The 26499-nt window shown below is 41.5% G+C and overlaps 3 protein-coding genes across 5 annotated transcripts; 1 reads left to right on the forward strand and 2 right to left on the reverse strand.

The window, feature by feature from the left end:
* Window positions 1-748: 748 nt before the first annotated feature.
* On the reverse strand, window positions 749-3514 carry LOC114794396 (ubiquitin domain-containing protein UBFD1-like). Its single transcript, XM_028986917.1, has 7 exons — window positions 3437-3514; window positions 2447-2728; window positions 2156-2364; window positions 1994-2059; window positions 1535-1640; window positions 1327-1409; window positions 749-1171 (listed from the first exon to the last, which is right to left on the reverse strand). The coding sequence occupies exons 1-7, from the start codon at window positions 3450-3452 to the stop codon at window positions 1061-1063; spliced, it is 873 nt and encodes a 290-aa protein (XP_028842750.1). The 5' UTR covers window positions 3453-3514; the 3' UTR covers window positions 749-1060.
* Window positions 3515-3801: 287 nt separating this feature from the next.
* LOC114794448 (UNC93-like protein MFSD11) lies at window positions 3802-11868 on the forward strand. Of its 3 annotated transcripts, XM_028987001.1 has the most exons (14): window positions 3802-4334; window positions 4430-4535; window positions 5475-5530; window positions 5813-5920; window positions 6058-6137; window positions 7660-7756; window positions 8112-8170; window positions 8264-8408; window positions 8666-8715; window positions 8906-8971; window positions 9045-9170; window positions 9261-9435; window positions 9516-9651; window positions 10003-11868. In XM_028987001.1, the coding sequence occupies exons 2-14, from the start codon at window positions 4446-4448 to the stop codon at window positions 10153-10155; spliced, it is 1341 nt and encodes a 446-aa protein (XP_028842834.1). In that variant the 5' UTR covers window positions 3802-4334; window positions 4430-4445; the 3' UTR covers window positions 10156-11868. The 3 variants fall into 3 exon arrangements, with proteins under 3 accessions (XP_028842834.1, XP_028842833.1, XP_028842835.1); XM_028987000.1 differs by having other exon boundaries at window positions 3802-4535; XM_028987002.1 differs by lacking the exon at window positions 4430-4535.
* On the reverse strand, window positions 11341-17132 carry LOC114794449 (uncharacterized). Its single transcript, XM_028987003.1, has 9 exons — window positions 17012-17132; window positions 16818-16888; window positions 16601-16727; window positions 16344-16507; window positions 15922-16070; window positions 15630-15783; window positions 15458-15548; window positions 15295-15370; window positions 11341-13239 (listed from the first exon to the last, which is right to left on the reverse strand). Exons 2-9 carry the CDS (start codon window positions 16867-16869, stop codon window positions 12733-12735), a joined length of 1320 nt encoding a protein of 439 aa, XP_028842836.1. The 5' UTR covers window positions 16870-16888; window positions 17012-17132; the 3' UTR covers window positions 11341-12732.
* Window positions 17133-26499: the final 9367 nt, after the last annotated feature.

Here is a 26499-nt window from a genome sequence, read left to right on the forward strand (position 1 = left end):
TCCAGTTCATTCTGTCGGAACTTGCCGTCCTGTCGCGTTGTTCTTTCACGGAAACTACCCGTAAATTACCTCTTTTGTTCACCACAGACCACTTTACCAAACATGTAATGATTTCCCCCTTAATGAGACTAATCCAAAACCTTTATTGAAATGAAAAATCTTGCCATTTTAGCACCAAAATGCTTTGATATGATTGACAGTACATGCTTGCGATTCATTTATTCATTGTAGAATGCGGTCAAGTCACGGAGAGCTTCCTAATACCTAAATTCAGTCGGTAGCAATAAAACCACAATCTGATCAAGTTGTAAATCTAATTGGGATGCCGAAGTCTAATGACTTTGAATTGTTTTAGTTAGCACCTAAATTAAAGGCTCAGTGGACAAAACGTCAGTGTCAAAAACGGGGTAAACAAGACACTTGCAGAGTATGTGTTTGATGTATTTGACAAAACTGTATAAAACTGAGGTCAACTGGCATTATGGTAATAAACATTGACTTGACTTTTTTTTTTTCTTTCTTTCTAAAAAAAAAAACAAAAAAACAAAACAAAACAAAAAAACAATAATAAATAAATAAAAAGTGAACACTGCTTTACACATCATAAGCCATGCTACACGAAACAGCCAAGCCTAGTGTAAAACAGTATAATCTGCAGTCAACTTTGGCAGGTTCGCTTGGGTTGTTGCACAAAATGCACTGAGAGAAAAAAAAAAACTAGATAAAAATGTTTTAGTGCACCATTTCATTTCCTTAAATAAATTTTATTTCTTTAAGAATAACTGGGAGAATTGTATTTGTAACCTTAGTATTTGTACAATTCTTTTCATGTTTTCCTTGGGTTTGCTTCAAAGGAGAACAAAAATAAAAAAAGTACGCTGTCACTTAGTGCAGTTTAAAAAAAAAACCAAAAAAAAAAAAAAACACGGTTGTGTCCATCAGCAATCCTTCAGTTTGCTTTTCTTGTCTATTCTTCAAAAGTTCTTCGGATCAGGTGGTGATTTCCAGTTGATTACATTTAATCCCAGTTCCTCAGTCAGTTTGGGGAGAGAGGCACATTTTAAAAATACTGCCATTTTCCAAGGACCGTGTCTTTGATTGCATCAACAAATTGTGCTGGCACCCAGTACACCCAATATTGAGAGGCTTCTGTTGGACCCAGCTGAAATGCCTGGTTAAAGAAAGGGGGAGGGGAAGAAGAAAGATAAGGATCATATAAGAAGATATTCAAGATCATCAACACTGACGTTCTCGTGTCAACCCTTCAACGCTGATACAAATTGAGACATATCTAACACTGACTAATACTTTGAATGACAATTCTACCATCATGTGATAGTCCTCGTGACCTTCAATTGGTTCGGTCACAACATTTTTGATGGAACCCATTGGAATTTTCTCTGTCCTTTCTGCAATACAGAAAAAAAGTCAGCCACATCGAATGATAAAAAGCGTGTTTCCCCCCGCTTCTCCCTTTATAAAAAAAGTAGCATTTGGGCTGTTAAGGCCATTTATGAAACTACGCCTGTGTCACCCTTAGTTCCAATCCACAGCTGATCCTGCTCCAGTTTGAAGGTGAGCCGCACTTTGCCTCCGGATTTGTTGTACATTCCGGATAAAGGCACGGTTGGTAAGCGTTCCTGTTCAATAAATAAGACATCACTTGCTAGTTATTAGCGCTACAAGGGAGTCATTCCAGTAGCTCCGCCTACTCAATACCTCTCCTACACTTCCTACATGAAAGAAGATTATTCAGGCTGAACATATGTAACAAGTGTATGAACATAGGTCCGGCATTTACACAAACAAAAAATAAATTGCAGAAGAGCACCCTTTACAAATGCAGCTAATTATTTTATTGCCAGGCCAGATCTCAGCTAAAATCAAACAAAGCAGATTTTCTAAACTTCGGCCTGTGAACCACGCTGTCTTGTACATGATTTATTCAGCAGTTTGTACAATTAATGACATTTCCAAATTAGAGCAAACATACCTTAGTTCCTTTTACAGACGGCATTATATCTTCTGGTTTTCCTTTATCTAGCACTTTTCTGTGTTGCTACAGTGTGAGCAAAAATGAAACATAAATGCTTTCATAGAAACCTGCAAATAACACTTAAGGGCAACAAGCAATGAAATCTGTACAATTACATACTTTTTGTCGACATAAAGGCTCCTTTTTATTCTCTTCAGCTTTTACTTCTTGTTGAATAACCTCTTTCGGAGTATTAACGGCTAGAACGTCATTTATTGTAGAGCCGACCACCATAATTTTTGCCCCATTCGTTACTTTGATCTCTCGTAACGTCTTATCCTCTGGTAGCAGTCCCTTATACATCACTTTCTGCATAGCGGGTGGAAGACCTAATAATAGGTTACAGCAAGAATTAAATATTATTTGCCATTTATGCACTGCAATTGGTTTGCTTGATCTTCGCACTCTTACCAGTTAATGAGTGAATCCGCTCTTTCAGCTTCGCTCCAGTTCCGTCCAAAGGAATCTTCAGATCATATTTGTTCTTGTTCCAAATAATTTTCAGTTCTACCATCTCCTTCCCCTCATCATCATCATCCCCATAGCTGATATCGGGACCATGTGTTGAGGAGTTTTCCCCATCTGTCCACGCTTCCTGGTCGACCGCCACCGCATCTGCTTTGCCATCGTCCTCACCGAACACTTGTGAGTCTTCGAGAGCGACGTCTGCTTCCACGACTACTCCTTCGCTTCCTGAGAACGAAAAATTGCATTACGCAGCATTCACAGCACAGTCGGCATCAACTGGCGCGGCCGCTTCTAGCTTCCTGTCTACTGTCATCTTGAATGACGACCGTCTCACGTTTCACCCGCTGTAACTAATCACCACGTTTCAGCCTTTCAGGTGCCCTGTTACTTATAACGTCAGTCAAGGTTCAGACGAGTTTCAATCATGTGAGATTCACAGTGAGCATAAAAATGTGCGAACGGTTTTCTTTTTCAGGCCTCTTTACCCACAATGTTGTAAAAGAAAGAATCGAAACGAAAAGCCCCACACCATACTCAGCTGTAGGTGTTTCACATTTATACGACAAACACTCGAGCATTTCTCTGAATGAGACGCGATTTGAGCAGAAAGACTCGTTCGAAAGGACAACCATCAAAAGTTACATTCCACATTTGGCGCGCAGGGGGTTCACTGAATGACACCAAGTTATGTGACCTTATTTGCTGGCACGCACCAAAACCCAAAAGGGCTATCGTTAGCCAGCTAGCTCCAGTCATGTTAGCTGTGTAGCTCGCAGACTAGCGCGGTGGTTTTCCACGCTCGTTTTAAACTGACAAGTTCAACGCGCCACCGAAACAAGTTGGGAGTTTGCCGCCTTCGCTGACAAAACCCACGAAATGTAAAGAGCGCACCACCAACTGACACTCGGCTAGGCTTATTTCGTCTATACCCACCATCCTGGGCCGCCATGATGATTGTGTACAGTCTGAAGTGTGGCTGCTGGGAAAAAAAACTGGGCTTCCGCTGATTGGCCTAAGGGGCCGCCGTATGGCTGTTGCCAGATCTCGAAAGGCAGACGACAACAAAAAAAGACGTCTTTTCATTTTTATGTATTTATTTACAGCATTAAATGAAGCAACAGATGCCCATATCCAAAGTGACCTCTTATCAGTTAGTTACAGGGACAGTCCCCCCTGGAGACGCCCAGGGTTAAGTGCCTTGCTCGGGGACACGAAGGCAGTAAGTGGGGTTGGTGTTCGCCACATGGCGGCGTGTAAGTGGCGGGCGTGGCAACATCACCCCTTTCTGGTCGCGCGTTAAAAAATCTGGCTTTCCTGCTGGTGGGACTCGGCAAGCTGCTTTCACTTTTACACCTTTTAAACACACTTTACTGTGTGTAAACCATCAACCGTTCGTCTCGAGACGCACTTGACACGCAAACAGAATTACATGGACCTTCAATTATGACTTGATTATGAAGCCAATTTACAGAATTTATCAGACGCGACTTTCAATCAGTAGTTACAGGGACAGTCCCCTCCTGGAGCAACTTAGGGTTAAGTGTCTTGCTCAGGGACACAGTAAGTGGTAAGTGGGATTTGAACCCGGGTCTTCTGGTTCACAGTCGAGTGTGTTACCCACTAGGCCACTACCACCCATCCGTTAGCAGAGCGAAGACCCGAATCGCTGGGACTGAATCACACGGTGACGACATGTCGCCTACCAGTAACTTCTAGCCAATGGGTGGGTCGGAGCGGCGTCCGATTCGGTTCCCGAACGCCGCGGATCGAGTGAGAGCCGGACTGGAAACCGAGTCGAGGAGTCGAGTCGCTCCCGACGCGTTGGACGCACGTATGGGGATTATGACTTTATGGGAATATTAAGCGGGTTTGGTCGCGACGCGTTATTATTACTGTCTTTTTTTTCTTCTTCTTTCCCGCCCCCAGTGGATTATTTTGCGCCATGGCAGACCTCCGGACGTTTAATGTCGTTGTACTTGGGATAGGATTTTTGTTCGTTTTCACTGCCTTCACAACCTGTGGAAACATTGAAGTAAGAACTGGGGAAAAACACTCCTGCTGCTCCTCCCAATGCATCAGCTCTATAAATCTACAGGCGACGTAGATAAGCGAACATGCTTGCATGCAATAAACTGTGCGTGGCGTCCAAAGACATCAACGCGACCTCTCCCCCCCCCGGAAAGTTTTATCAGGATTTTATCGAAGCTCTCGTCGCTAATCCGCTGTGAAAACCGCCGTTGTGACAGCGGGTCAGGCGCGTCTCGTGGTTCCAATTCGGCCTGTCCGTGGTCTCATGGAGATATCGAGACATCAAGTTCACTTGGAATAATCCGTCTTCTGTTAAAGTCCTCCTGCGTGATCTTTTCTTTTTTCTCCTCCCTCTCTGTGCCCGTTGATAGTTTATAGCGCAAGAGTGCTTTCCCGCGAGTTTATTGCCGACAGTCTTCTGATTTAAGGCAGAACATAAACATTTACAGCGTTTACCAGACGCCCTTATCCAGAGCGACTTACAATCAGTAGTTACAGGGACAGTCCCCCCCTGGAGACGCTCAGGGTTAAGTGTCTTGCTCAGGGACACAATGGTAGTAAGTGGGGTTTGAACCTGGGTCTTCTGGTTCATAGGCGAGTGTGTTGCCCACTAGGCTACCACCACTCCAGAAGCCAAGTTGCCATTAGAAGAGCTGTTTTATTGCTTCTACCATCTGATTTGCCAAGATCAATGGACAGGACCATCTGGACAGGATCTTTCGTCATGTTTTATTCCCAGAATTCCGTCTCCAGTAATCAGTATCTTGCTAACAATCTGCACAGTGGCAGTGAAAAAATGAATGCCGTGAGGGACTAGTATTCATGTTTTTCTCTCCCTTCGGCCAAACTACAACACGGTGATGTCAGGTTCGCCTGTCGATTCACGACCGACATATATATGGTGAGGCCATGTTCTTAATTCCCTCCTTTCTTTGTCTTGTAGCAAACTGTAGTGAAGAGCTTGAAAAATGGCACGTTTACCGGAAGTGCATATCACAGGTAAGGTGGATTTGTTAATAGTTTTTATGTTTTGGGGGTTGTTGAATTAACAATACACGTCTGTAGAGAAAAATATGTTTTGTCTATTCCCAAAACTAAAGTTGGGCAAAAGTTACGTTCTCGCCCCGTCACATCCTGGTGACATTTGAAAAAGTGTCTTGATAAAGTTCAAGTAGAAAAATGTTCCCACATACAGTGGGATTTGATCGTGAATTATTTATTAATCTATCACAATAAAGTGATATACAAGTAATAATGTGTGTACTTGTCCTCTCTTTACAGTCTTGGAATTATTTATGGAATTTTTTCCTTTTCAAATTTTCTGGCCCCAAGCATTGTGGCTGTGGTGGGACCACAGTTCACCATGATTATTAGTGGAATTCTGTATAGGTGAGTATCGGGGGCAGAGGGACATTATTCCCAGTGAGTTACTTTGCCAGGGCGGCCTGCGTTTCAGTTCATATTAACACTTTAAAATCTAACCATGTCAAGTTTTGTTTTTCGCCATATTAACTCTTCTGTTGTAGTGGCTACATTGCTGTATTCATCAATCCTTCATCTTGGTCCTTTTACTTGACATCACTACTAATCGGCTTAGGAGCTGCCAGTAAGTTTTATCCTCTAAAAATCAATAGCGACGCCACACAAGCTTTTATTATCACTAACATGTCTCATCATAATTTCAGTACTTTTGAATAGTTCTAAAGGGGTGTGCTCACTTTTGTCTGCGTGGTAGTAGCCTAGTGGGTAACACACTCGCCTATGAACCAGAAGACCCAGGTTCAAATCCCACTTACTACCATTGTGTCCTGAGTGTCTCCAGGGGGGGACTGTCCCTGTAACTACTGATTGTAAGTCGCTCTGGATAAGGGCGTCTGGTAAATGCTTTGCCAGCAGTTTATCACAGTGACATCTCAGTAAGGAAAGATATGAATTAAATCTTTGCGTGAGGGGTGTACCCACGTCTGTGAGATACTGTGATCTTGATTGGCTGAAAAGCACATGACTGGCTCCTTTAATTGATCTGTGATTATTGGATTACTTAATTTCATTATATGTAATATCCAGGGAACAGCTACACATATCATCGACCTTGGAAGGTCTAAATCTTTTCTTAGATGTTTCTGTTCACATAGAATGGCCTTCAGTACATTCAGCATGAGCTGTGTATAGTGTTTTTTGTGTAACAATTGATTGTTACACCTTTAATGTTGTTCTCAACACAGGTCTTGGAACCCTGAGCACTGTGGTGGGGTCGACTGTAATGAGTCACTTAAAGGTCCCTAGTGTAAAGGAACCGGCCCCGTAATCAGAAGGTTGCCGGTTCGAATCCCGATCCGCCAAGGTGCCACTGAGGTGCCACTGAGCAAAGCACCGTCCCCACACACTGCTCCCCGGACGCCTGTCATCGCCATATCTAGCCACTGCAGGACTATATCTCACAAAGTAGAATTTTTACATTTACAGCATTTATCAGACGCCCTTATCCAGAGCGACTTACAATCAGTATTTACAGGGACAGTCCCCCCCTGGAGCAACTTAGGGACTCAGAGACACAATGGTAGGAAATGGGATTTGAACCTGGGTCTTCTGGTTCATTTGTCCCATTCTAGGCGAGTATCTTATCCACTAGGCTACTACCACCCATTGATAAAATAGGGGACCTTTGAGACTCATTGCTGGTGTCTCCTTTCGGCTTCTGCCATTAGGCAGATCAGCCGTTCTGATTGTCCACACAAAGATTTAATAAAAGTTTGACGCCAGATGCCCATCTTATCGCAACGCTCCCCATTTATCCCAGCATGGGACTGACATCAAGAAATTCTACATCACATGTGTTCCCTGCTGCTGGGTTACGTAACACTCATTAAGGATTGATATTTCAATAAATAATACACTACCGGTCGATGGTTTGGACACACCTACTCTATGGCAGTTATGGAGACTAAGATGGAGTCGATTTATAAGAAAAACATTTAGTATTTTCTGTAGAGGGAGAAAGTGAAGTTTTACTTCCATGACTACTTTGCTCGCTTTTGTCATTGTCAAAAGCCAATTCATGAGATGCTCATTAAAGAGTGAATAAAAAGAAAGTGTTGTTGTTTTTTTTAACCTGTCTGTCTTCTCAGTGCTGTGGACTGCTCAAGGACACTTACTTGTGGAAAACTCAGATGTCTCCACAATCAACAGAAATACTGGAATATTCTGGGCCTTTTTACAGTGCAGGTATATGTTGAGGGAGTTTGTATTCAGTACCCCTCAACTAAAATTTAGTACAAAACAATAATCAACATGATGGTAAGAAATAAGAATTTTGTCATAATGTCAGAATATATTGAGAGATCATCATACAACCCAAGTTCCAGAATAAAGTAAAATGCTGAGTGAGATGCAAATGTCCCATTTATTCACAAAAGAACATACTAAACAACTGTAAAATTGGGGATGTAAATGCCAGCTCAAATATTAATACATTTCTGGCTTTCTGTATATATTGAAGGCAGCAGTTTTATCACTTATACATGTATACATTTTTTTATTGCATTGCATGTTTAATGATTGAAATGTTTGTGTTTTTCAGTATGCTATTTGGAAATCTGTACATTTATTTAGCCTGGACAGGAAAAACTGAAATCACAGGTTCTTCCTTTTCCTATATTTGACCGAATGTGCACGTCTCACGTCTCTTTACTTGCCTGTGTAATGTTCTGCATCGTGTCCCCCTCCTTACAGACGCCAACAGAAGAATTCTGTTTATTGCTCTGTTGGTCATTTCTGTGCTTGGCACGCTCAGCTTCCTCACGCTGAGAAGGGCTTGGCAGCGGGAGGAAGCCCTCACCGAGGAGGAGGGTCAGGCGCTGCTTTCAGCTCGAGTTAGGTAATCAAAATGAATGGTGGATTCTCTTGCTAATCGCTTGCTGATAAACTGATGATGAAGTTCGCTGAGGGTTTTCGATAATAAAAACGATAAGTTTCCAAATTATGGATCGGTGTGTATGAATTTATTAAATATGTAATATTGATGTTTGTGATGGCACTCAGTTCTTTGAAACACATGAAGAATTGTAATTCATGGCATTTGTGTCCGGAAATACTTGCGATCTTACCCCCTGTGATCATTTTGTGTTTTTACAGGTACACGCAAAGAGTGAATGCAGCTGTAAATGAGGCGAAGGCCGAGTTCAGTAAGTGGCTCTTTCCATTACGTCCAAAGCACTGCAGAGCAAGATAACCTTTACAAGCGACTCCACGATGAAATTAGTACCGAAATGCCATGTTGTGTGTGTGTTGTCACTTTAATACCAAGAGCCCTGTAGACTGATCTTTTTAATAATTAGTAATGTGTGTGTCTGTGCCTGTGTGCTCTCCCACCAGGAACCATTCTGCAGCTGTTAGGCACTAAAACCATCCTGCTGCTCAGCTCCTGCATGGCATACAGCGGTAAACTGATTCAAACTGGTCGGTGTTCCGGAACCGAATGGGGTGACTGGTTTGTGTGTGCTCTCCTTCGCAGGCCTGGAGCTTTCCTTCTACAGCGGTGTGTTTGGAACCTGCATAGGGGCCACAACACAATTCGGTGACTCTGCCTTAGGCCTTATTGGGCTCTCTGGCATTGTGGTGGGAGTTGGAGAGATTGTCGGTGGGCTTGCAGTCCAAAAATAATATTTGCGTTGTGTTCTGTTTTATCTCGGCATGGTCTCACATGTTTTCATGCCGTCTCTCTTGCAAGGTGGAGGGCTGTTTGGACTCGTGTGCAAGAACAACCGCTTCAGGCGCACGTCAGTGGTGTTTTTGGGGATGGTCGTGCACTTTGTCGCCTTTTACTTAATCTTCCTAAACATACCAGATGATGCGCCTGTGGTTTTCTACACCAGCACGCAGCAGAAGCCGTATTTAACTCCAAGGTATGTTCCCATTCAGCCAGCGCTGAAAGCAACTTTCAGTAATTCTAAAATGTAATATTATTTCTTCTTCTTCTTTTCAGTGCTTCCATTGCACTTCTGTGCAGCTTCCTACTTGGTCTTGGTGACAGTTGTTTCAATACTCAGTTATACAGCATCCTGGGTCGAATATACGCTGAACAGAGCTCTCCAGCTTTTGCCATTTTTAAATTTATTCAGGTAGGAAAAAAAAAACACACATTTATGAGAACTGCGGTAAATGATCATCTATGGTGTCAATTTATGGGCAGTGGTGGCCTAGTGGTTAAGGAAGCGGACCCATAATCAAAAGGTTGTCGGTTCGAACCCCGATCCGCCAAGGTCCCACTGAGCAAAGCACCGTGCCCACACACTGCTCCCCGGGTGCCTGTCATGGTTCCCCACGGCTTACCAAGGGTGATGGTTAAAAGCAGAAGACACATTTTGTTGTGACACCGTGTGCTGTGCTGCAGTGTTTCACAATGACAATCACTTTCACTTCACTGTGTGTATTGTGATGGACTAAGTGAGTTTTTTTTTTTTCTCCATCAGTCCATCTTTGCAGCAGTGGCTTTCTTCTACAGTGGCTACCTGCTGCTCAGCTGGCAGCTCACGGTCATGGTCATCCTGGGCTTCTTTGGCACACTCTGCTTCTTTGTGGTGGAGAGGATGCACAACGTCTCAGCCGATTTACAGGATTATTGATCCTTCTTAAGACTTTGGCAGTCACCCTGATGGATGGAATACAATTGCCAAAAAAAAGCCAAATAAGTACTTTTTAACACTAAAGAAGCACCAAATCAGATGTGTTCAATCCTGTACAGGAAGGATTACTTTTAGGTCTGGTGTTCAACAGCGGTGTCTAAACTTAATGAGGAAGTGACTAATTATGGACTTTCAGCAAAAACCTTGATATACTTTAAAGATTCCCTGACATTAATTTTATTTTGCTTTTATATCGGTCTCAGTGGTCCCCTAACACTGTATATGAAGTTTCTTTCAGGATTCAGCCGTGGTGCAGAGTCACAGCCACTTTTGGCCAGTCCGACAATGAGATTTCACCAGGATGCGCCGTTTCAGTGTGTGTAGCTTTAAATGCTAATGAGGAGGAGAGACGCCTAAGTGGGCATTTTTCCAGAAAAAAATTTAATTAACCCTCTGGTTCTTCAGAGTCGCGCATTTGTGCTCATACAGTTGTGCTCATTTTTACACCCAGTTACCAAGCAACTGCAATTCTTTGCACGTTTCAAATCCATGACTGTGGGTGGAGTTTCTGTTTTATGGGAGGCGTGGGAAATCCTGTGGGTGGACAAAGCATGAGAAATTCCAGATCAGACCATCAGAGCTGCTGCTCTCTGAACGGCAAACAGAATGGGCACGGCACTCTTTATACACATCGCCATTTATAGCCATTAAATAGTCTCACAAAGAGAGACTTTCCTAAAATTTCCTAAATATTTTTTTTTAAGATTTGAGACCCCTAGATTGAGTTGTCACCTACATGTCTCCATGTTCTCCAGATTGTCCCAATATGTTGAGTGATTTAATCCAAGATTATGCTAAACCTGTTTCATGAACCATCCCTGTATGGTATTTGAAATGAGTATGAAAACTTGCACTATTACCAAAAGTACCTTTAAAAGTATGTGTAAAACAGTTACTTTGTCATGAAAGCAATGGTTCCATTTTCATCTTAACTCTATGTTTTCAAGTTTTTTAAGTATACATTTCTATTTTTACAACGTGAATTTCTTTTAGTTCCCCCAAAATGCTGTAGATGGCAGTCCACCACCATCTCTCTCAGGGCTATTGAACATGAACATATATTAATTGTATCAGTAATTTATGATTGTAATTTATCTTTTTTTTTATAAACTTGAGCAGTTTTTCTGTGAGGGAGGGGATTTTGGAATAACATTTTATGACTTAATAGCCTTTATAAAATTTTTTAGATTTAGATTCCAAACAACCTATGTTATTGAACTGATATTACACAAGTATGTGTCATACGTTCTATTTTTTAGTCATATCACATGTTCTAGTCATTTTTAGCTATTCTTTATTTTCTGTTTCATTGAATGATGCTTGTTCAGTGTATGTAATGTAAATGTAACTTGCTTCATATGCATTAATATTACACATTAATTGTCTATTGTATCCACTGAAAATGCCAAATCGCTATGTATCATGTTATATTTTGACCAATGTGAATATACATCTGATGTGTAGCTATTCAGACATGCCAAAAATCTATCTATTAGTACAGCTTGGGGCTATCGCTAGGAGAGAAGCTTAAAATAAATAGACACCAGCACCAGATTAATGGTTGTTATTGTATTAATGACTGCAAATATTCATAGCAAAACATTTTTTGTATGTGTGTGTGTGTACAGTATTAAAGTATTAATAGAACTCTAATGAAAGGTGAGGTGTGTGTGTTTTTTTTTTAATACAGTCTGTAACAGAATATTCTACACATTATACATGTTTTGTCCCCATGCCTATTATTTAGTTTATAGTGATTTTGATAACTGAAAGTGTATTATTATTTTCCTGTACTTGCAATTACAATTACATGATTTGCAAGCAATATCATTAACAAAAAAGAAGGTAAACTCATATTGTTAGAAATCATGTGAAAATAGCCAGTTCGTGAACTTATTCATTGATCTCACAATGACAATCACTTCACTTTCTTTCAGTCTAGCCCTGCAGCTCGAAGACTGTACACTTTACTGTTTGAAATGAAATATTAATATGTGTTCAAGTTCAACTTTGAGCTATGATTCAATCAAATTACAATGGCTGCCTTTTACTTGTTTTTCTTTGTGAGTAGGGAGGGGCCTTACTTCCACGGAACCTGATATGCATTTTTAATGCAATACATTGACACATAGTGACAAGTAATGAGTGAAGAATCTACAGTAAACAAAGAATATGCGCTATTTTGCCACAATCTCTTACACTCCCATTAGATTTAGGTATTTTGTACAAAAGCTTTTAGAAAAGTTTTTGCCAGTGTTACATGTATGCAAATGTAACTGGTCATCTGTACGCTTTGCCCATTTGCATTAACACTGCAGGATTCAAAGCAGTAATAAAACTTTCCAGTGATGCCTCCGCTGTTGAGGAACACACCCAGCAGTTGCTTGGAAGACTAAAGACTACACTCTTCCTGCTGGCCCTACTTTTGTGGAGACCATGTCCATTTTTCTTACCTTCTATTTGCTTCTAGATGTTGAAAGCGTTGAGTGAATTTAGTATTTTCCATCTTCAACAACTTCACAAAGCCTGATATTCATCCACAACGGACAAGCCAGGTTCGGTGCAAACCATGTTTAACCTGAAATCTCCTTGGCTGACTGCTTTACTGAAGCTCTCATATCCATCCTCCATTGGAGCCAGAATAGAAGAAGTGTTGGGTGGCTGGAAGGTTGGGCCCATTGGAATGATTGGTTGGAAGTCTTTGATGAAGAACGACTCGTGGACTGATAGAGGTGCAGGGTATGCCTTATTTTCAAACGATGATGCTGAAGACCTGGAAGAGTCTTTGGTCCTTTGAGTGTTTGCTTCAGATGAACAAAGGCTGCTGTCTCTGCTCTGTCCTCCACTGTCCACCTCCGCTGAGGGACCAACCTGAGCATAATCCGGCGATGAGCCCAAGATTGATGTTGAAGAACTTGCCTCAGTTGGCTGGTTGCAGTAATGATTGCGGATGACTTCTGGATGCCTCTTCTTTCCATCGCTGATAACAATGATGGATAGATTTTCTTTTACAGGAATAAGGAGCTGAGGACGGAAATAGGAAAAAATCAATGATGGAAAACACTTGCTTTTAGAGTTAACAAAGTTAAAATGTTAATCACTTCTTGACACAGGCAGTAAATTCTTGACAAAGGCCATTCAATCAGACTATTGTCCTTGTCCCAGTGCACATAAATTGATGTATTAACTGATGGATGCCAGACTGGGTGCCGGCCTCAGCTTGTAAGTGTTGCACTTTTTCCATTTGATCTTTTTACGTCTTTTTAGATAAACAACTGGTGCCATATTGAGTGGTGATGTTGGCAGCTTTACAACTCTGTACATTTCAGATCCCTTATTACTTGTTACATGAAGACAGATGCCACCGCATCCAGGTCCCTAGAGGGCTTCTAGTCCAGTTTGTGCAGGTGTAGCTAAACTACCAATCACATTCTTTTATTCTGTTAGTCTGACTGTGAGAAGTAGAGTCACAGTTCTGCATTTATTTTAAAAGTTCTGTTGTAGTAAGACTAATGCACATAGACACCACATTCTGAAATTACAGAGTGTCCCGTCACTCTGGATGACATCATGCTTAGTTCCTGTCCCCAAAAAGACCAACCAGTCGTCCCCTGGTGACTACAGGCCAGTGGCCCTAACTTCACATGTCATGAAGACGCTGAAGAGACTCCTGAAACAGCTGCATCTGATTGTGGAGCCGTGGATGGACCCCCTACAGTTTGCCTATAGACCTCGTATTGGCGTGGAGGATGCCATCATCTACCCGCTGGACCAGACTCATTCTCACTTGGACACTATTGGGAACACTGTGAGAGTCATGTTTTTTGACTTCTCTAGTGCTTTTAACACTATCAGACCATCACTGCTGGGGAATAAGCTCACTGAAATGCAGGTAGACGCCCCACTGGTAACTTGGATTACGGACTATTTAACAAATCGACCACAGCACGTCCGGCCGAAGAGCTGCCGCTCGGACAACATCATGAGCAGCACGGGGGCGCCGCAGGGGACCATCCTATCACCTTTCCTCTACACATCTGACTTCAGGTACAAGTCTCAGCCAGTCAGACGGACAGGAGGAGGAATGCAGGACGGTGGTGGAAAGCTTTGTTGAGTGGTGTGAGCTAAATCATCTACAGCTTAACATCACAAAAACAAAGGGAATGATCATGGACTTTAGGAAGCATGTTCCTCCTTCCACCCGTCACAATCAGAGGATCTGACATGGAGGTAGTCGAAGACTACCGGTACCTGGGGGTACACATTGACTGCAAAATGGATTGGTCCAAAAACACCAACGCAGAGTCGGCTTTTCCTTCTGAGGAGGCTCAGGTCTTTCAATGTCAGTAGGAAAATGCTGACCATGTTCTATCACTCTGTGGTAGGGAGTGCTGTGCTCTTTGCAGCTGTGTGCTGGGGCAGTGAGGTGAAGTCAGCTTATGCAAACAGGCTGAACAAGAAGATTAAAAAGGCTGGTTCTGTATTGGGTATCAGACTGGAGACCCTGACGGAAGTGTATGAGAGGAGAATGCTGAAAAAGCTTCTCGGTATCATGGACAATCCCTCTCACCCCATGCATGCCTCCATAATGGCCCATCGGAGTACAAGAAGCAAAGACTCATAGCCGCTAAATGCAGAACCGACCACCACAGGAAATCCTTCCTACCTGGAGCGATCAGATTGTATAACTCGTCCTTGCTCTGTAGGTGATTTCAGGGCTATTCAAACACAAATGTTTCTCACTCAGATGTGCAATACTACTCACCTGGATGTCTTTGAATGTTTGTTTTACCCCCCTGCACACGCTGCCGCTGCTACCCCCTCTTACTTTTACCCATGGCATAATCATTATGTCACTTAGCACTATCTCGGGCATTTCACTGGATATAGTGATATCATTATTGTGACTGAGCCTTAAGCTATTTTTGATATTTGCTCTATTGTACTATTTTTTGTAAATATAATTTATTCGTCCTGTTTCTCCTTCTGCATTGAGCATGTTGTTGACAAAAGAATTTCCCTCAGGATAAATAAAGTTCTTCTTATCTTATCTTATATTATCTTACAAAGCCTCCTCACCGGGATCTTATGGAGATTGTCGAATGGGACAATTTTGGGAGGAGCAGAGAATTTACTCCACGTCTTATTCTTGATTCTGTAGAATGAAATAAAGTCATTTAATTCCAGAGATACACCGTACTGTCCAAAAATCTGTTTAGTCAGTTGCCAGTTTTCCACTTACTTGAAACAGCAGAAGCCAAGTGTGCAAACTGTGAACACCACAATCATGCACAGGATTGGGATGATTATTCTCATGTCAGGTGATGAAGGATCTAATGAATGGAAACACAAAGATGTTGTTTGGGGCTGACGAAGAGAATTAAAAAAAACTGCAATAAAATGCGTCGACTTACAGTAGGTAAATATTTTTTCATCGCTCCAGTCACTAAATGCGAAATTGTACTTTGACAAGAGCCTGGTCCTCACTGCATAATCAGTGTTTGGCTTTAATTTGATTCCCAGTATCTCAAAGTTGGTTTTAAAGGACTCTGTGATGTTAACAGACACCTTCAGAAAGAAATGAATGCAAATATCACTTAATTGTACAAGGCAGAGGTGCAGGCGTTACGTGATGAAAAGCCATTTGCTGCTGCAGTTAAATGATTAATACATGGGTGTAATATACTGAAAAAGCTCACAACTCACCCAGTCGTTCGCCCCCACAGCTCTATAATTAAGTTCCGTATTCAAGAGGCTTTCGAAATAATCTTCCTTAGTATATTTCGTCTTCCAAGTTACGTCAACGTTAGTTTTTATTTGATTTGCAGATGTAATGGTTGGGGTTTTAGGCTTGACTACAAACAAATACATGATAAATTCAGGATGATTTTATGTTGGATGAAAATATTACATAATAATACTGTTAAAAACAATCTTCCTCTTGTCCACATACTTTTTCTGTAAAAACCTGTAATTTTCGATATATTGACATCTGTATATTAGAATTTTATAATATATTAAACACAATTTTCCCTGCAACATTGTAGATTATCCCTGACCTACTGATATTTTACAGCAACATTTACCCAAACATTTACAACAGTTACTAGAAGCTTGAGGACACTTACTCGTCTCAAGGGTAATGAAGCTGGAGTTGCTTTCTATTTTGTTTCCTTTCAATATTTCAGCCGTGAACTCTTCATTTGAGACAAAACCTTCTCTAACGTGAAGGTTACATTGGCACTTTATCTCAGCACCTTCATACTGAACCTCAAAAGCACCAAAATAAAGTCTGGGGACCAAACAACACGATTATTAATATAAGACACCATCACTGTCATAATAACATGTTGCTTTCTGCTGATGGGGAATTTTGGATAATTACCTTGATGGGCTGAACACGACTCGCAGTCCAAGTTCTGAGCAGTCAACCCGGCTCATCGGTGTAAAAGCACAAGTCAAAGTTTCATCATAGTCATTGGAGCTGGACAGTTCACCCAGGAAGCCGTGTGCTAAAGGAGTAAAAAGGAGGTGACGTTCAGCTCAAGGAAGAGAAATGGTTCAAACTTCGAAATCCAAAATACGTTTATCAAATGTCCCACCAGGAAAAACAAGGAGGAAGCCTTGGAAAACGAGAACAATTTCCAGGCGCATGGTTCATATTCCTCCAAATCTGAAAGAGTTATGAAAACCAACATGACAAAGACCAAGTACAACTACACACGCACCTAAAACCGAATGGACCAGTTCTAGTAGATTTTATAAAGTCGTTTTTTTATACGAGTTTAATACTCACCGTTTCATCGTAAACTCTCGGCTGTTTCCTTCATGCGAAGCGCTCAAGGTGAGAAACGCGGAATGAAGTAAAAGCGCGTCGAAGGAAACGCGGAGCGCGGCGCAGGAGGGGCGTGGCCACGTTACTGGAAGTCTGGGAAAAGCGGAAGTGGAAATTCCTCATCTGATCAAAATGCCGCTACTGTACTCTGTTAAGCTGTAGTGTAAACGCAAGGAATCTAAACGACGAAATACACGCAGACACCCACGCACAGCACTGTGCAAAAAGCGAAACAAGTGTTTATCTGAGATGCAAACAAGATATAAACCTGTATGACCAGCAAAGAGCCAAAATAGTTCTGCTTCCCCATTGAACTCCCCATTGAAACAATTCAATGTTGTTTTCCGTCGGTCCAGAGCTCAAGCCCCGGTTCTTCAACAGATATCAACAGATATTCTCTAAAGTCCCTTTTAAACAGTGCCTTTGTGAACAATGACTGGGTTACTGTTGGGAAGCAGTAGAACGTTTGATTAGTGTCACTATTGCCTACTATCAGACTGCAGGACCTGGGGTGCAATCGCAGGGGCGGAGCTGTCCATGGAGAGCCCAGGGTTTGTGGGGCAGCCATGGCCCGTCGGGCCACCAGAATGACTGCGCTTGATGGCATGCGTCACCGCTGAGCGGGGGTTGTTTTTTTTTTAATCCTCCTCCTCTGTCCTTTTTTCCGATATTTTACCCCATCCTCCTGACCTGTTTTACTCTGTAAGGTGACCTTGGGTCCTTGTGTTAGGTATTATTATTATTGCTGTGGCTTTAGCGTGGATCGGCTTGACATGGGTAATGTCAGCAGGGGTCGGAGAGCTTCGTGGTCAAACACAAACAGGTAAGAAATATCCAGAAGTCAAGGTTGGTGTCAAAACAGGCCAGCAACACAAGTATCAAATCCGGCAATGGCTTACAACTATGTGAAATTAATCAACAATGAGTTTCTGTTGTCCACATTTACATCTTGTCCCTTTAGGCCAGTCTATGTCTTCTTCATGGTCTCCACCCCTCTCTGGTGGTCCAGCAAAGTAACATCAGCTGTGACACCTGCATCTTTCATTCAGTACTCACACACATTTATTAATAACTGGATGTAGTAGGTACAGTTGAAACCAAAAGTTTACTGTATAAAAGTTTTAGGCCTGTTCGGATTCCTAAAATAATTTTGATTTGCTAAATGCCAAAATAATGTGTGAGAGATTTTTTGGAGATTTTTTTATTACTTTCTTCAAAGTCAAAAGTTTACATACATTTGCTTAGTATTTGGTAGAATGGCATTTAAACTGAATGACTTGATGCAAACACTTTGGGTATCCTCCCACAAGCTTCTCACAACAGTTTAATTGAAATTTTGGCCCATTCCTCCTGACAGAACTGGAGTAATTGAGTCAGGTTTGTAGGCCGCCTTGCTCTCACATGTCTTTTAAGCTCTGACAAATTTTCTGTGGGATCGAGATTGGGTCTTTGTGACAGCCACTCCAAAATATTGACTTTGTTGTCTTTAAGCCACTTTGTAACCAATTTTGCAGTGTGCTTAGGGTCATTGCCCATTTGGAAGACCCATTTGTGCCCAAGCTATAACTTCCTGGCTCATGTCTTCAGATGCTGCTTCAATATTTCAACATACTGTTCTTTCTTCATGATGCCATCTATTTTGTGAATATGCCATCTATTTTGTGAATCCCTTTTTCCTCCAAATATGACGATAATCATTATGATCAATATTTGTTTCGTCAGACCACAGGACATGTCTCCAGAAATTAGGGTCTTTGTCCCTGTGTGTATTTGCAAAGTGTCGCTTTTGGAGTAATGTCTTTTGTCCTTGCTGAGTAGCCTTTCAGAGCATGTCGATACAGGACTTTTTTCACTGTGGATAGTGATACACTCTTACCAGCCTCAGCCAACATCTTCACAAGATCTTTGCTTTTGTTCTGGGATTGACGCACATTCCTCATCAGAACACATTCATCTCAAGAGCCATCTCCTTCCTGATGGCTGGACATTCCCATGTAATTTATACTTGCATATAATTGTTTGAACAGATGAAAGTGGCACCTTCAGGGATCTGGAAATTGCTTCCAAGGATGAACCAGACTTGTGGAGGTCCACAATTCTCTTCCTGATGTCTTGGCTGATTTTTTTTTACTTCCCATGGTGTCACAAAAGGAAGCAGTGTGTTGAGGTGTGCCTTTAAATACATCCACAGGCGTGCCTCCAGTCAACTTAAGAGGTGACAGTTAACCTATCAGATGCTTCCAAATCCATGACATCATCCTCTGGGCTTTCCCAAATGGTTTAAAGGCATAGTAACCTTAGTGAATGTAAACATTTGACTTTGAAGAAATGAAAAAATTCTCTCACACATTATTTTGACATTTAGCAAATATAATTTTTTGGGGAGTCCGAACGGGCCTAAAACTGAAAGGGTTTTGTATAATTTAATTTCAGACAGTAAGAAAAAAAGTTATATGTCTTTTTATACAGTGTATGTAAACTGTATGCCGCAGACATGACTGTACATGAATACATGAATGATCTGAATAAAACGATTTACATTATGTCACATTACGTTTATGCATTATGCCCAGAGTGTCCCATTATAACCCAGCATCTAGACCCATAATTCAGCATTTAGAAGAAGTGCCCAGCCAATATTTGTCAAAATATTTCAAAATATTAAAAATATTATTAAAAATATTTCCAAGTTGGCCTACTTCCACCTAAGAAACACTGCTACAGTTAAGATGTCTCTCCATCTGTGATGCAGATAAAGTAGTTTACACATTCATATCATCTAGACTTGATTACTGTAATTCTCTGTTTTCTGGTTGCTCTAAACTTGACTTTAAGATTCTATTTATCACCTATAAAGCTTTGCATGGTCTTGCTCCAGTTTATCTTAGTAACTTACTAGTCCCTCATTACAACCCCACCCCCTTCATTCTCTGGAAGAAAGATTACTGGCTGCATGCAAAGTCACTGCTGGAAAAAGAGCATTTGCTTATAATATTCTGAGGGAATAGTTCGGGAATCAGACATGGTATCAGTATTTAAATCCAGGCTAAAAACCTTTAACAACATTAGTAACGCTGCAGTAGTTAGTGCCGCCGGAAATGTCTAGTTCTCTGTTCAGTTACTGTCATTGGTGCCAACTCATCACTAACTCACTCTTCTCTTTTCTTTATCTTTCACCATCCACCACACTCTGGATATAATTCATTGTTCCAGCTAGTTAGCTGGTTCTGAGTGATCACATGACATATCACACCTCCAGACTGTCCTGCTTGGCCCTCTGGTGGCCCATCTGACCCCATTGCTGGGACTCTAACACAATACCTGGATGCTACTTAATACACAAGTGGACTGCAATAACCTTCATATTCCATTATTTCCTGGATGTATTACATTTAGCATGTAATTCAGTACTGACCAGAAGAGGATGGGTTCCATTTGCTGAGTCTTTGTTTCTTCTCAAGGTTTTGTTCCAGTTAGAGGGAAGTTGCCACTGGCTTGCTCATCTGGGGCCTTGAGCAATGTTCTATTTGTTAGGTGCTCTGTGAGAGTGTACATTGTAAAAAGCTCCATATAAATAAATATTGATTGATTGAAGCATGAACCTTCTAGCTGTGCCCAATAAAGTCATAATTAGAATGAAAACTGGTGTATTTTACTAGGCTGTTCACATTTGAGACTAAATTCATATCGTCACCAATGTGAAATGGCTACTTAGTCACCATTCTGTGCTTCTTAAATTGCTTTCCTGTTTCATCATGACAGTGCCACAGTCCCAAAAGCAACGTCCCTACATTCTGGTAACCCAGCACTGGGTCAAAAAGGGACCAACCCAACGCTGGGTTATTTTAAAATAAAATAAAAACAATTCTACAGCAATACATACATTCAGTAATGGAATTTTATTCAAATTTTTCATTTTTAAGACATTTTTTCCATCTCCACCTCAGCATTAAGAGAATTTTTATGAAAATGTGTCAAACTGTATTCCAGAAACACTGTGACTAAAGTCAGTAACAATGGATCAGACTGAAGTCAGAGAAATTAACCTTAGAAAAACACAATTTGCCATATGAAAACTTTTCATTACATTTACATCATGCATAAACATCAAAAGATACTAAGATATAAGAGTCATCTGTAAGAAACACACAAAGCAGGCATTAAGAACAACTATGCAGTAAGGATCAGAGTTGGTAAAAATAAACTTGCAACTGTCCTAAAATGTGCCCTCAGTAAAAATAGCAAAAAAAAAAAAATACAATACTAGACACATCTAGCACAAGTAGAATCAGATACAAAATGAACAACTGCAAGCCTATTTGCTCTAATCAGTGCAAAGTAACAATCCAGACACAGACATGAAGAGCTGTGCTATAAGCATAATTGTGTCTTACCCTGCTAGCTCGTTCTCATTCCTTTGGAGGTAGCTCACTTCGATCTAAATTTAGCATTGCCTGCTGAATGAAGGTAAAAGTGTTTTTCAAGCACTTCGGGTTCTGCAGGTGAAGTGCGAGGGTAAAGCCAAGAGGCGCATTGCTTGAGGTAGGTTGGTGAGTGCTTCCATTGCTAAGTTACCCTCTGGGATGATGCCCAGTCTTAAGGGGTTGAGTTGTGGCAATGCTGGGCTTGCAGCACTGTTGTCCTCATAGCAGAGGATTCCCAATGGGATGTCCATGGAGTCTTCCTCATTAAGACTCTACATAGTGCAAGAAACTAGAAAAAAAGAGCAATTTGTCTACAATCAGCTGTATAGAATTATTTTTTGTAATTCAATGTGTATTTCGTGTGCGTTTATATATATATAGGTGTCTTTCATGTTGTGACAGTAGGTGGTATATTACACAATTTGATATTTGAATGGTACAAATAGAGAAAGGGTTTACTCACTGAACTGCTCTTGAAGTACATAGATGCGTCATCTCTAAGAATGATTGGAAGTCCTCTCAGGACAAGGCATCTGTTGGCTCTGTGCTCTGCAAAGTGGTATAAAACACATTCACAAACCTGGCTTTCAGTGAAAAGTGCTGGCCAGCGTTGGATCGTCTGATTGATGTCAGGCTTATCCTTTACAACCTCCTCTCGTCTAAGAGCAAATGTGATTCCTGATGCAAGCAAGGAAAGGGCTTAGTTCTTGCATAAGTTCCATGTTTTAGCCTGTAATGTTTAAAAAACGTCTCGCAAATGGCGAGAACAAAACTAGTAGTGCAAAAATGGTTGAAAGTGGGTGTTTACTTTTTCAAACCTACATTGAAATAATTTAATTCCTCAAAACTGTATGTAGATAACTAGAGAGCCACTCTAAAAACGCAATGCTGCAAGTATCGAATGCTCACTGTTCACTTAAAGACGACCTCATAATATAGACACATTCAAATGCACGTTTCAAACTACAAATGTTAATCAGTGTTAGCATAGCAAGTGTTAGTTTGCAAGATATTAAGTAGAGAAGCTTGCAGAAAACTTAAAAAATTAACTTCACTCCTTCCCCCCGCAGCACCGCAGGGTTACAGATGAAGACCGGTTTTCAACCCAAATTGGGTTTTTTAGAGTGTGTAGAAAAGAGGCCTTTAAGAGCAGAAAAGAGAACCTAACCGTACACTCAAGAACACAATCAAGAACCCTCTACAGACTTTCACACATTTTTATAGTTAAAAGTGCTATATTCACTATAAACAAAGGTAAACCAGTGTTTTGATTTCAATCAAGCCATATCTAATATGCAACCAACATAGTGGTGAATTTAATGTTGAAATCAAAGGGGTGCTGATGAATGTTTCTGCTGCACACGCACCGCAGGTGGGGGTGAGATGGGTTAAAAAGATGCGTTCTGAAGTATAAGTGTGGACACTGTAAGATGTACACAGGTTGATTATATCCTATGCAGGAGGACATTGGAGACTGTAAGGTGGACTTCAGGGAGGAGGTCGGGCACTGAGTGGCAGGGAAGATTTGCCAAATAGCTTAACATCTACTGCAGAAGTGGAGAGGAAAACACCTAGACAGGTGCTTGGTGTGAAGTCTGGACCGAGGAAAGAGGGCATCTGGTGGGGGAAGGAGGAAGTACAGGAGAGGGACTCAGAAGAAGAGGTTGGTGAAGAAGAAGGATATCTAGAGAGAACACATTGTTAATGGCTTTGAACCCTCAGAAATGCCTGTTTAGTGAGGGTGTGAGGTGGTATGTTGGGTTGCCATTGTGGTCACCACTTTTAATACAAAAAAATAAGGGATGCATACTGCAGCAGGGGCCACATCCCTTGGGGGCCAAGACCACAGTGATCACAGGCCCAATAGCATTCCAGTGGTGGTAAAACGCAACTTAAAATATGTTTTCAGGAAAGTATGAACACTTGGACATTAAAATAAACTGTCTTTCTCTTTTACAACTCAACAGACTTCTCTAATTATAATCGTAGCTGAACACATAGGCATAGCTGCCAGGAGACTGTCATGACTGCCCACTGCTCACTCAGGGTGATGGGTTAAATACAGAGGACAAATTTCACTGTGTGCAACGTGTGCTGTCCTGCTGTGTATCACATGTGACAATCACTTCACTTTTTTTTTTCTTTTAAAATAGGTCAAAGTGTGACAGTGAGCACAAAAACAGGCTTTGGATGACCTTGTGATATGAGAACCACATTTCAATAACTTTAATTTATTCTGATTTTTATAATCAGAAATACAATTGGAAAATATAGAAAGTGCACAAAATTGGAAAGGAACCTTTCTTAGACACCAGCAGACCAGAACTATAAGTGTGCAGTACTGGAGCTTGTCACTCCGTGCAGCACTGAGTAGCTGTTTGTCTTTTTAACAGCTAGAGTAAAACTCTGTTTAAAGTTGAGGGTGATCAAGATCTCACTCCTAATGAGCTCCACAAAGCATCTGTTCCTGCTGTCACTCAATTTATTGGTCATTATGGAAAAGATTCTTTCCACATAGCTAGTTGATGCTGGGATGTGGCTGATTATGTACAGCATGTTAGGCAGGTCAGTCATTTGAAATCTTTTGGACTCTGTAGGCCTATAGATAGCTACGGGTTCTGTTTAACCCATAAACCACTACACCATGTTAGGAACAAACAATATCCTTTAATGTAGGATCAGGTTTAATATACAATTTAAAATATCTAAAACACAGAGTTGAAATGAGAAGTTGGGTGTACACTTTCACTGGTAAATGTATAAAAGCAAAAAGTATAAAGGTAAAAGTATAAAAACACACAATAACACAATCAAAATAAAATCATTCCATGCAAAATAATCTGTTAGTTGTTTCCACATCAAACACATGCAATTAATAGTACACTCTGGTAACAACCCAACCTTCCTTATATGGTCCTCTGTTATGGATTACTGGTGCTACTTAAAAGAACTAAACTAAAATCCTAAAACATCGGAATAAATAACCAATAAGAAAATCTAAAACAAAGTTTTAAAAAAGATTCACCGATAAAGTCTAGAACATAGTAAAATAATTGTCAGGATTGACTGCAGCTGTGCTCAACACCGGTGGCCAATCCTGACAGCGCTTAAATGCTGGATGTTTCCGCCCCTTCCAGGTCTCCGGCATTTTCGTGAACTTCATTTGGCAACCGTGTGTATGTTTGTGATTTGAGTTCTGGCAATCGCCACACGCCTACGGGTTAGTTTGTGTTCTTTGTTTAAGTTAAATCGTTTTCGGCCACCGCGCCAGTCTTTATTTGTGTTTAGTGTTTGTTTATTAATAAAAAACCCCTTCCCAGTATGTCAGACCTCTGCGCTTCCTTCCCCCGTAAGTCCGTAGTCGTGACAATAATTATCCATAAAAGAACGAACGACAACCCAGCAGCTTTACAGCAACTATCACAAAAAAAGGAAATAAAATGTTAGTTCCCATACACATAATTACATACGTTAAAATACAAACTAAAAAACATACAAATACAAAGAATACAATATAAACAATCCCTTACCCCCCACGACCTGTAGCCAGCACAATATGCCACACTTTGTTCCCCTGCAGTGTTTTCGCTCTCTTCAAGTCAAGTCAAGTCAAGTCAGCTTTATTGTCAATTCTGCCACATGTACAGGACATGCAGAGAATTGAAATTACGTTACTCTCTGACCCATACAAGTAACATTAAATACAAAAACAGTAACAGTAACATTGAATACAAAGTATAAATACAATTAAAAAAAAAAACCACAATATACAATTTTAAAAACACCATATACAAATAAAGGCACATGGTGGAGAGTGCAAAACCATGTAGTGCAACAGAGGTAAGTTTAAAGTGACAAAGTGACAAGTGAGGTAGTTGGCAGACCAGAGCTGCACAGAGTGACTGGTGCATGGTCAGTTTGTGTGTGTTAGGGTTCAGAAAGTTTGTGGAGCTGAAGAGGGGAGTGAGGGGAGTGGGGGCAGAGCTGGGAGGGAGTTGAGTTTCCTGACAGCCTGATGGGTGAAGCTGTCCTTCAGTCTGCTGGTCCTGGCCTGGAGACTCCGCAGTCTCCTCCCTGATGGCAGCAGGCTGAAGAAGGTTTACATTGGGTGGGTGGGATCAGCTGCTATGCCGAGGGCTTTCTTGGTGAGGCGTGTGCTGTAGATGTCTTGGAGGGAGGGGAGAGGGACAACGATGATTCTCTCAGCTGCTCTGACTATGCGTTGGAGAGTTTTTTGGCAGGACGCATTGCAGGCTCCAAACCACACAGTGATGCAGCTAGACAGGATGCTCTCGATGGTTCCTCGGTAGAATGTGTACATGATGGGGGCTCTTGCTCTATCTACTATGGCTATTTATCCTAATAACAGCATAGAGGTGGGCCCAAACCAACAACTGTATCACAATGCTTTCGTTGCTTTGCAGTACATACTCACGATTTGTGCTGTTTTTTTCATCACCATCTCTACATGATAAGCCAAATTGTCACAAGGTGAATTCTGTGACGCACTTGCAGACATGCTAGGTGCTAGGAAACAAGCCGGACACTGTACAAGCTGGGGAGGAGGATCGGGGGCGTTTGGTCTGTGAGGGAGAGACTGGCGGGGAAGGAGGACGTGGAGGAAGCAGTGGACGCGCTGTAGCGTGGCGGGGAGTGAAGTCGGGGCAGAAGAGAATCAGAAGACGGCGGGTTTCAGGATTGTCCGGGAACGTGGACTGGACAGGAGGATGTCTTAGGCGGCAGGAAGGGGAGCATGAATTTCGTCTTAGTTGAAAGGATCAGGCTGGCTCAGGGTCATTAACGGGCAGAGGTCGAGGCCGTGAAGTTCAATTCAGCGTTTCAAGGAAATCAGGCAATTCTCGGAGTCGGGGGCAGACGAAGGTCGTTGTTCATGGGTCAATTTCTCAGGATTGTAATTAAGGGAGTGAGCGTCACGATTGAGGAATCTCATACAAAATGCGTGCAGTGACTTTTATACTCAACGCTGCACGCTTCCATTTCCTCTTCTGGGTTGTGGTCTCTCTG

This window comes from Denticeps clupeoides, chromosome 7, assembly GCF_900700375.1.
Source record: "Denticeps clupeoides chromosome 7, fDenClu1.1, whole genome shotgun sequence".
Classification (NCBI taxonomy): domain Eukaryota; kingdom Metazoa; phylum Chordata; class Actinopteri; order Clupeiformes; family Denticipitidae; genus Denticeps; species Denticeps clupeoides.